The sequence below is a fragment of the Salvelinus fontinalis genome, chromosome 26, assembly GCF_029448725.1.
Source record: "Salvelinus fontinalis isolate EN_2023a chromosome 26, ASM2944872v1, whole genome shotgun sequence".
Taxonomy (NCBI): Eukaryota; Metazoa; Chordata; class Actinopteri; order Salmoniformes; family Salmonidae; genus Salvelinus; species Salvelinus fontinalis.
The window spans coordinates 14,768,310-14,779,936 of record NC_074690.1 but is presented as its reverse complement, the minus strand read 5'-3'; the positions used below and the strand labels follow the sequence as shown (position 1 = coordinate 14,779,936).

Genomic DNA, 11,627 nt, shown 5'->3' with positions numbered 1-11,627 from the left:
CATTGATTCAACCAGTGTGTGCCCAGTGGGAAGTCATGCTCATGTTTACCGCCTCGCTCAACGACAAACCCTTTGTGTTTAAGGTATTGGAATTGACGACATGTTCATCATGATTTCCTGTTGGCAGAAGACCAATGTCCATGATAGCGTGGTGGATCGTCTGGCCGACACCTACCAAGATGCCGCTATCTCCATCTCTATAACCACGATAACGGATGTCCTGGCGCTGTACCTGGGCTTCAGCTCACCCTTCGGCTCTGTTCAGACCTTCTGTCTTTACGCCGGCACAGCTATCCTTTTCTGTTACTTCTACAACATCATATTCCTTGGTGCGTTCTTAGCACTGAATGGCCAGAGAGAAACTAGCAACCGGCACTGGTTGACCTGTGTGAAGATTCCAGTGGATTGTCCTCCTGGGAAGTCGAGAAGGTATGCAATCTGCTGCGTTGGTGGGGCCTATGATCATGACACCGGGACAGAGGAGGAGCAACCAATTAGCGGCTTCTTTGGGAAGTATTACGGTCCATTTCTGACCAAGAAATGGACCAAAGCGTCCATTGTGGTTCTCTACGCCGCGTATCTGGCTGTCAGCGTCTATGGATGTCTTGAACTGAAGGAGGGTATTGACCTAAGGAACCTGGCTTCAGATGATTCCTACATTTCCAAAAATTACAACGACATAAATGCGCACTTCTCTCACAATGGTCCAAACGTTATGGTAGCTGTTAATAAGTCACTTGCCTACTGGGAAGAAGACCAGCGCAAAAATCTCAGCTCCTGCATTACAGATTTAAAAAAGTTGGACTATGTTGACAAAAACTTCTCTCTTTCCTGGCTAGATTCTTTCCAAAGCTATGCAAATGAAAATTATTTTGATATAAACTCTGAAAATACCTTCAAAAGAAACCTGCTTCCCTTCTTGGAAAAACGTCCAATGACCAGGCAGGACATTAATTTCGATGCAGATAACAATATCCGTTTATCTCGCTTCTTTCTTCAGACGCTAAACATCAACACGGCAAAGAAACAGAAGGACATGCTGATAAGCCTCAGAAAAACTGCTAAAAAATGCCCCATCGAATTACTGGTTTATCATCCATCGTTTATCTACTTAGACCAGTACACTGTTATTGTGGATAACACCATCCAGACTATCGTGGTTGCCACAGTGTTGATGCTGGCGATCTCCTTACTCCTGATACCCAACCCGCTCTGTTCGCTGTGGGTGGCGTTCTCCATTGGGTCGGTAATTGTGGGTGTAGCTGGATTCATGGCACTATGGGACGTGTCCCTGGACTCAATCTCCATGATAAATCTGATCATCTGTATCGGTTTCTCCGTCAACTTTTCCGCCCATGTCTCGTATGCCTTTGTCTCGAGCACCAAGGCCGACTCGAACGAAAAGGCTGTGGATGCACTGGCCCACCTGGGGTTTCCCATAGTACAAGGAGCTGTCTCCACCCTTTTAGGGGTGGTGGCACTGTCTTTCTCAGAAAGCTACATCTTCAGGACTTTTTTCAAACTCATTTTTTTGGTTATTACGTTCGGGCTGGTTCACGGTGTTGCTTTCCTTCCTGTGTTTTTGACATTCGTTGGGATGTGCAGAAATGGATGATGTAGATATGCAACACTAAATACATCATGTAAATAAAACATACAATACTTTTTTTTTTATTTTTTTTAGATGTTAGTGTGAATGAATTAAGGAACGTAAAATAGGTTAAAACCAACTCACGCCACTAGCTATTCATCTTCGGACATAGTCATTGGATATTGACGTGAAACCACACCTGTTAACATTACAGCGTCAACCTTTTTGGTTATTACCCAGTATGGTTTCCCTTCATCTGCGATTGATTGGTCTGATTTTCTTATATCTATGTTTCTTTTTGCTATAATTTGACATTTTATGTACTTAAACTGTAGACTTTAAGCTGCATTGGCAAAACTTGTGTTCTATAAAAGTTGCATACTGTATTGTAAATACATTAAAAAAAAGTTATTTTACACATTTGATTCTGTCAGTGTATTTACACAGGTGCAAATGTTTGCAATTGTAACCGATGTTAAATGGCTTGCTAGTTAGCGGTGGTGCGCGCTAACAGCGTTTCAATCGGTGACGTCACTTGCTTATCAAGTTTAGTTCATTTTCGACTTGCCTTGGGTGTTGTCGTTTAACCCAAATCGTTAGCTGATGTTATTGATCAACGTCTAGAAGCTCCTGGTAAGCATTTGTGAATATATCAACTACACTGTAGTTCAACATGCATACATTCTGATGTTCAGGAAAGTTGTGCATATCAAACTGACCATCAACAACATAAATAACACTGAAGACAGCCACAGGGGTTAAGATTATAATAACAGGGTTTCATTTATTTACTTCAGCTGCACATACATTTCCTCCCAACGTCTGTCGTCATATCATTGAGAGAATAAAACGCGTGTCAGCCAATTGTAAAGCCAGTCAATGCATACGCAGCCCAAAAGCCTTATCTAAATACAGTGTTTCCGTTAAACCCCATTCATATACACAACTAAAAGGTGGGTAAAAGGGGCCAAAACAGGAGCTCAAAATGTGAGTAAAACACTAAAATGTACAAAGCATACAAATAAGTTACGCTGGTTATATACCCAATTGCACAGTGTATCATCATAATAATATTTTCCTCTAAAGAAAAGTTTATTCTTAAATGCTAAAAAGGTATGGTCTTTAAACCTCCATTGTATCGCAATCTTAACATTTCCAACTCGACATTAGAAGATGTTTCAAAAGATTTCAACGTTCTTGGCTAAAGCGTTCATGCTAACCAAAGACGGAGATACTAGATTGTTGAAGTTATTGAGTATTGTCTACAAATGCATTTGACCGTTTCCCTTAAAGGCTTACACACCAGCAAATTACTATGACGGTCCTTGCTTACACCACAAGGTTCTGTGCTTCTGTGTTTAAAAACATACAACGTGAGGACATGTAAAGAGATTCACAGAACTACTGAGGTAACGCTAGAGACAGCTGGTGTTCAGATGTGAATACACAGCAGAAGTGGGGTGAGGGGTATAAGGGATGAGGGGTTGTAGGGTCTTCTAGGTTTCATTGTTACTTTAACAATTGTTTAGACCTAAAAACCAGAACTTGAGCTATTTCGTAATTAAATGGATGAACGAATGTTGGCTGAATTGAAACCAAAAACGACGAGGATTTAATGGCCCGTCACTGCTTAATACACCAAAGTTGGGTTTGAAGTAACAAAGCATTTTTTCAAAGAACAGCAGCTTTCCCTTCCAACTATATACACACACACGGCATTTACATATTTTATCACATAAATACATCAAGTACATTTTCAGACTAAGAGACATTAGAATTTTGGATTAAGTCCAAAACAGTCCCTAATCCATGTACATTCCCAAAAGGCCACCTTTGAAACAGCAACTGTTACACACACGGCTCAGACAAACCTGGGAATATTGGTAGACTACTTAGGGAGAATCCGATTCCATATGACTTAAGTCTCAGGTAGAAACAAATGTATTTTTATGCAGGATAGATGGTTTCATTGTGATTCTGGAGGTCTAGAGCAAGACATTGAATCAATGGACGTGGACTTTTACTGAGCATAAAACATTTAACACATATTTACATATACACAGTGCCTTCAGGAAGTATTCATCACACCCTTTGACTTATTCCACATCTTGTTGTGTTACAGTCGTAATTCAAAATGGATTAAATATAATTTTTTCCTCACCTATCTTCAAAACAATAGCCCCATAATGACAAAGTTAAAACATGTTAAAAAATCTAATATGTATAAGTATTCACATCAATATATGTTATATATATATATTAGAATCACCTTTGGCAGCGATTACAGCCGAGTCTTTCTGGGTAAATCTCGAACAGCTTTGCACACCTGGATTGTACAATATTTGCACATTAATCTTTTTTTAAATTATTAAAGTTCTTTCAAGTTGGTTGTTGATCATTGCTAGACAGCCATTTTCTTGCCATAGCTTTTCAAGCAGATTTAAGCTAAAACTGTAACTAGGCCACTCAGGAACATTCAATGTCGTCTTGGTAAGCAACTCCAGCAAATATTTGGCCTTGTGTTTGAGGTTATTGTCCTGCTGAAATGTGAATTTGTCTCCAGTGTCTGTTGGAAAGCAGACTGAACCGGGGTTTCCTCTAAGATTTTGCCTGTGCTTAGCTCACTTCAGTTTTTTTTTTTTTTTTTTTTGATAAAAAGAAACTCTAGTCCTTGCCGATGTCAAGCATACCCATAACATGATATAGCCACCACCATGCTTGAAAATGTGAAGAGTGGTACTCTGTGATGTGCTGTGTTGGATTTGCCACAAACATGATGCTTTGTATTCATGAAATAAAGTGAATTTCTTGGCCACATTTTTTTCAGTATTACTTGAGTGCTTTGTTTGCCAAAAGGATGCATGTTTTGGAATATTTTGGAATGATTACTTATTGAGTCAAGACATTTCAGCTTTTCATAACATTTGTAAACATTTCTAAAAACCTAATTCCACTTTTATATATTATGGGGTATTGTGTGTAGGCCAGTGACACAAAAACTTTATTTAATCCGTTTTAAATTCAGGCTGTGCATACTTCCTGAAGCCACTGTACATACACACGTACAGCTCCGTAGCTCTGTTTGCGTAGACTGAAATCACTGTGGACAGCGATTTATTGTCTTCCCACCCCTCACCCGATCTCCCAAATTAAACAGAGTGACAGCTCCACCCTTGGAAGTCTCATCTTGTCTCCAGGCCCTTGCCCTCCAGGACCATCTTGATCTCTCTGGCATCCAGCGTCTCGTATTGCAACAGGGCGTTGGCTAGGTTCTGGTGTTCTTTGGCATGAGACTTGAGGAGAGCCCTGGCCCGCTCGTACGAATCCTGGGGACCACACAAACCAGAGGAGTTAACACATGTAGGGGTTGAGTGAATTTCTGAAAAGGGCTTGTATATATTACAATGCAATTAGGGCTTACACACACACCTGTAAATTGTGCATGTTATTTCCCTAAACTGTGATACTCTGAATAAGCTCGGTTTGAGAAATGGGGAAGATAAAAAACAAAACACACAAGCCAAAGAGCACTGGGTCAGGGGCTTGGAAGGATGATGGAGGTGGAAACGTACCTTTAAAAGTTTCCTGACTTCGTGTTCGATGGCAGCCTGTGTCTCTGGGCTCTGCTTGGTTTGGTCAGTGTAGGTCATGACACCCAGCTACAACACGGGTAGGGGTGTGTGTGTGTGTGTGAGAGAAAGCGAGAGAGAGAATATAATATATATGTAGTGCTACAAAATTGGGTGGTTCCCATTCATGCCAGTAAAGCTAATTGAATTGAGAATCAGGGTTCAAAGGCCAACACATGTCCTGAAAGGTATACAGTAAAAACAGCAGGACTTTGACACTTTATTAGACATGACTTCATTTTGTCTCTCCCGACCAAACGTCCAGCATCCATAACTTACCCTCTCACACATACCAAATCTGGTCACCATCATTTTTGCAATTCTGGTGGCAGCATCAAAGTCACTTGATGCACCTGAAAAAAAACAAGAAGTTGAACATGTGGTTTATATAGAATTTATTTAGTCTTTTTTTAAAAATGGAGCACTTATGGAAGATGATTATTAACGGGCTAAAATATATCAATGTCTCAGTGAGATACAGCACGGTACCGGCAACACTAATGATGTGTCATCAGCACGGTGCTGGCAACACTAATGATGTGGGTTAGTCATCAGCACGGTACCGGCAACACTAATGATGTGGGTGAGTCATCAGCACGGTGCTGGCAACACTAATGATGTGGGTGAGTCATCAGCACGGTACCGGCAACACTAATGATGTGGGTTAGTCATCAGCACGGTGCCGGCAACACTAATGATGTGGGTTAGTCATCAGCACGGTGCTGGCAACACTAATGACGTGGGTTAGTCATCAGCACGGTGCCGGCAACACTAATGATGTGGGTGAGTCATCAGCACGGTACCGGCAACACTAATGACGTGGATTAGTCATCAGCACGGTGCTGGCAACACTAATGACGTGGGTTAGTCATCAGCACGGTGCCGGCAACACTAATGATGTGGGTTAGTCATCAGCACGGTGCTGGCAACACTAATGATGTGGGTTAGTCATCAGCACGGTGCTGGCAACACTAATGATGTGGGTTAGTCATCAGCACGGTACCGGCAACACTAATGATGTGTCATCAGCACGGTACTGGCAACACTAATGATGTGTCATCAGCACGGTACTGGCAACACTAATGACGTGTCATCAGCACGGTGCTGGCAACACTAATGATGTGGGTTAGTCATCAGCACGGTGCTGGCAACACTAATGATGTGGGTGAGTCATCAGCACGGTACCGGCAACACTGATGATGTGTCATCAGCACGGTACCGGCAACACTAATGATGTGGGTTAGTCATCAGCACGGTGCTGGCAACACTAATGATGTGGGTTAGTCATCAGCACGGTGCCGGCAACACTAATGATGTGGGTTAGTCATCAGCACGGTACCGGCAACACTAATGATGTGGGTTAGTCATCAGCACGGTGCTGGCAACACTAATGATGTGGGTGAGTCATCAGCACGGTGCCGGCAACACTAATGATGTGGGTGAGTCATCAGCACGGTACCGGCAACACTAATGATGTGGGTTAGTCATCAGCACGGTGCCGGCAACACTAATGATGTGGGTGAGTCATCAGCACGGTACCGGCAACACTAATGATGTGGGTTAGTCATCAGCACGGTGCCGGCAACACTAATGATGTGGGTTAGTCATCAGCACGGTGCTGGCAACACTAATGATGTGGGTTAGTCATCAGCACGGTGCTGGCAACACTAATGACGTGGGTGAGTCATCAGCACGGTACCGGCAACACTAATGATGTGGGTTAGTCATCAGCACGGTGCCGGCAACACTAATGATGTGGGTTAGTCATCAGCACGGTGCCGGCAACACTAATGATGTGGGTGAGTCATCAGCACGGTACCGGCAACACTAATGATGTGGGTGAGTCATCAGCACGGTGCCGGCAACACTAATGACGTGGGTTAGTCATCAGCACGGTACCGGCAACACTAATGACGTGGGTTAGTCATCAGCACGGTACCGGCAACACTAATGACGTGGGTTAGTCATCAGCACGGTACCGGCAACACTAATGATGTGGGTTAGTCATCAGCACGGTACCGGCAACACTAATGATGTGGGTTAGTCATCAGCACGGTACCGGCAACACTAATGACGTGGGTTAGTCATCAGCACGGTACCGGCAACACTAATGACGTGGGTTAGTCATCAGCACGGTACCGGCAACACTAATGACGTGGGTTAGTCATCAGCACGGTACCGGCAACACTAATGATGTGGGTTAGTCATCAGCACGGTACCGGCAACACTAATGATGTGGGTTAGTCATCAGCACGGTACCGGCAACACTAATGATGTGGGTTAGTCATCAGCACGGTGCTGGCAACACTAATGATGTGGGTTAGTCATCAGCACGGTACCGGCAACACTAATGATGTGGGTTAGTCATCAGCACGGTGCCGGCAACACTAATGATGTGTCATCAGCACGGTACTGGCAACACTAATGATGTGGGTTAGTCATCAGCACGGTGCTGGCAACACTAATGATGTGGGTTAGTCATCAGCACGGTGCCGGCAACACTAATGTGGGTTAGTCATCAGCACGGTACCGGCAACACTAATGATGTGGGTTAGTCATCAGCACGGTACCGGCAACACTAATGACGTGGGTTAGTCATCAGCACGGTGCTGGCAACACTAATGATGTGGGTTAGTCATCAGCACGGTGCTGGCAACACTAATGATGTGGGTTAGTCATCAGCACGGTGCTGGCAACACTAATGATGTGGGTGAGTCATCAGCACGGTACCGGCAACACTAATGATGTGGGTTAGTCATCAGCACGGTGCCGGCAACACTAATGATGTGGGTTAGTCATCAGCACGGTGCTGGCAACACTAATGATGCGTCATCAGCACGGTGCCGGCAACACTAATGACGTGGGTTAGTCATCAGCACGGTGCCGGCAACACTAATGATGTGGGTGAGTCATCAGCACGGTACTGGCAACACTAATGATGTGGGTTAGTCATCAGCACGGTACCGGCAACACTAATGATGTGGGTGAGTCATCAGCACGGTACCGGCAACACTAATGATGTGGGTGAGTCATCAGCACGGTACTGGCAACACTAATGATGTGGGTTAGTCATTAGCACGGTACCGGCAACACTAATGATGTGGGTTAGTCATCAGCACGGTACCGGCAACACTAATGATGTGGGTTAGTCATCAGCACGGTACCGGCAACACTAATGACGTGGGTTAGTCATCAGCACGGTACCGGCAACACTAATGATGTGGGTTAGTCATCAGCACGGTACCGGCAACACTAATGATGTGGGTGAGTCATCAGCACGGTACCGGCAACACTAATGACGTGGGTGAGTCATCAGCACGGTACCGGCAACACTAATGACGTGGGTGAGTCATCAGCACGGTACCGGCAACACTAATGATGTGTCATCAGCACGGTACTGGCAACACTAATGATGTGGGTTAGTCATCAGCACGGTACCGGCAACACTAATGACGTGGGTGAGTCATCAGCACGGTACCGGCAACACTAATGATGTGTCATCAGCACGGTACTGGCAACACTAATGATGTGGGTTAGTCATCAGCACGGTGCTGGCAACACTAATGATGTGGGTGAGTCATCAGCACGGTACCGGCAACACTAATGATGTGGGTGAGTCATCAGCACGGTACTGGCAACACTAATGATGTGGGTTAGTCATCAGCACGGTACCGGCAACACTAATGATGTGGGTTAGTCATCAGCACGGTACCGGCAACACTAATGATGTGGGTTAGTCATCAGCACGGTACCGGCAACACTAATGACGTGGGTTAGTCATCAGCACGGTACCGGCAACACTAATGATGTGGGTTAGTCATCAGCACGGTACCGGCAACACTAATGATGTGGGTTAGTCATCAGCACGGTACTGGCAACACTAATGATGTGGGTTAGTCATCAGCACGGTACCGGCAACACTAATGATGTGGGTGAGTCATCAGCACGGTACCGGCAACACTAATGACGTGGGTGAGTCATCAGCACGGTACCGGCAACACTAATGACGTGGGTGAGTCATCAGCACGGTACCGGCAACACTAATGATGTGTCATCAGCACGGTACTGGCAACACTAATGATGTGGGTTAGTCATCAGCACAGTACCGGCAACACTAATGACGTGGGTGAGTCATCAGCACGGTACCGGCAACACTAATGATGTGTCATCAGCACGGTACTGGCAACACTAATGATGTGGGTTAGTCATCAGCACGGTGCTGGCAACACTAATGATGTGGGTGAGTCATCAGCACGGTACCGGCAACACTAATGATGTGTCATCAGCACGGTACCGGCAACACTAATGACGTGGGTTAGTCATCAGCACGGTACCGGCAACACTAATGACGTGGGTGAGTCATCAGCACGGTACCGGCAACACTAATGATGTGTCATCAGCACGGTACCGGCAACACTAATGACGTGGGTTAGTCATCAGCACGGTACCGGCAACACTAATGACGTGGGTTAGTCATCAGCACGGTACCGGCAACACTAATGATGTGGGTGAGTCATCAGCACGGTACCGGCAACACTAATGACGTGGGTTAGTCATCAGCACGGTACCGGCAACACTAATGACGTGGGTTAGTCATCAGCACGGTACCGGCAACACTAATGATGTGGGTGAGTCATCAGCACGGTGCCGGCAACACTAATGATGTGGGTGAGTCATCAGCACGGTACTGGCAACACTAATGACGTGGGTGAGTCATCAGCACGGTACTGGCAACACTAATGACGTGGGTGAGTCATCAGCACGGTACTGGCAACACTAATGATGTGGGTGAGTCATCAGCACGGTACTGGCAACACTAATGATGTGGGTGAGTCATCAGCACGGTGCTGGCAACACTAATGATGTGGGTTAGTCATCAGCACGGTACTGGCAACACTAATGATGTGGGTTAGTCATCAGCACGGTACTGGCAACACTAATGATGTGGGTGAGTCATCAGCACGGTACCGGCAACACTAATGATGTGGGTGAGTCATCAGCACGGTACCGGCAACACTAATGACGTGGGTTAGTCATCAGCACGGTACTGGCAACACTAATGATGTGGGTTAGTCATCAGCACGGTACCGGCAACACTAATGATGTGGGTTAGTCATCAGCACGGTGCCGGCAACACTAATGATGTGGGTTAGTCATCAGCACGGTACCGGCAACACTAATGATGTGCGTTCGATTCCTGCATGGGCCACATAATACTGAAAATATGGGTCACTGTAATTCTCCGCAATTCTGTAAGTCAGTTTGAATAACAGATAAATTACCATATAGTCATCAGCACGGTGCCGGCTGATAATAATAAATCCAACATTTATATTGAATATTCTAAATTTGAATGACAGGATTACACCCCTTAAGAAGCACCATTCTGTTTGAGGAATATTCTTATTACCCTACTGCACAAGGTGTATACTGTAATTCTGTAGTCAAATTACTCTCCTACACCCTACATCCCCCTGCATACCAGTGGTGATGAACTCATTGCCAAATATGATCTCCTCTGCCACACGGCCTCCCATGCTGACGTCCATCTGGGCCAGCAGCTGAGCACGAGTCTCGCTCCAGCGGTCATCATCTGGGAGCATGGACACCTGGAAGACAGTTGGGGGGGGGGGGGGGGGGGGAGTGAGGCCTGGCAGAAAATGGAACCAACCATTTCACACTTGATGGTTTTCGGAAAAACATCAAAAACAACTATTTAAATTTCCGAGACATAACCCCAGGAGGACTAAGGCACTTTTCATTACGTCAAAATGAGGCCTTATGGTATTGGCATGCTCAGTGGAATGGACTCCTAAAAAACACACAGGTACAGATAACCTACAGCTCCTTCAGAAAGTATTCATACCCCTCGACTTATACCACATTTTGTTGCGATACAGGCAGTCTGAATTCAAACTTGATTAAATAGACACCCCCCCCCCTCACCCAATACCCCAAAATGACAAATTGAAAACATGTTTTAACAAATCTTGGCAAATTTAATGCAAATGAAATAAATATCTCCATAAGTATTTACACCCCTTTGCCATGACACTCCAAATTCAGCCTAATGTGCATCCAATTTCCTTTGATCATCCTTCCAATGACACTACAACTTGATTGGATTCCACCTGTGAAAGAAAAACACCTGTCTATATACACTGAGTGTACAAAACATAAAAGAACACCTTCCTAATATTGAGTTGCACCCCATTTTGCCCTCAGAACAGCCTCAATTCAAACGGGGCATGGACTCCACAAGGTGTCGAAAGCGTTCCACAGGGATGCTGGCCCATGTTGACTCCAATACTTCCCACAGTTGTGTCAAGTTGCCTGGATGTCCTTTGGGTGGTGGACCATTCTTGATACACACTGGAAACTGTTGAGCTTGAAAAACCCAGCAGCGT

At 45.1% G+C, this 11,627-nt stretch overlaps 2 protein-coding genes across 3 annotated transcripts in view; one reads left to right on the top strand and one right to left on the bottom strand.

The window, feature by feature from the left end:
* LOC129823701 (patched domain-containing protein 3-like) lies at positions 1–2,007 on the top strand. The gene has a single exon (XM_055882615.1). The coding sequence runs from the start codon at positions 101–103 to the stop codon at positions 1,613–1,615; it is 1,515 nt and encodes a 504-aa protein (XP_055738590.1). The 5' UTR covers positions 1–100; the 3' UTR covers positions 1,616–2,007.
* Positions 2,008–2,349: 342 nt separating this feature from the next.
* The window catches only part of LOC129823697 (ATP-dependent zinc metalloprotease YME1L1-like), a 33,862-nt gene continuing 24,584 nt past the window's right edge, over positions 2,350–11,627 (bottom strand). For both annotated transcript variants that reach the window (XM_055882604.1, XM_055882605.1), the window contains exons 16-19: positions 10,703–10,829; positions 5,500–5,573; positions 5,164–5,250; positions 2,350–4,917 (exon numbers count right to left, since the gene is read on the bottom strand). In XM_055882604.1, coding sequence (XP_055738579.1) covers positions 4,774–4,917; positions 5,164–5,250; positions 5,500–5,573; positions 10,703–10,829 — 432 coding nt within the window. In that variant the 3' untranslated portion in view covers positions 2,350–4,773. The remainder of the gene's footprint in view (positions 4,918–5,163; positions 5,251–5,499; positions 5,574–10,702; positions 10,830–11,627) is intronic.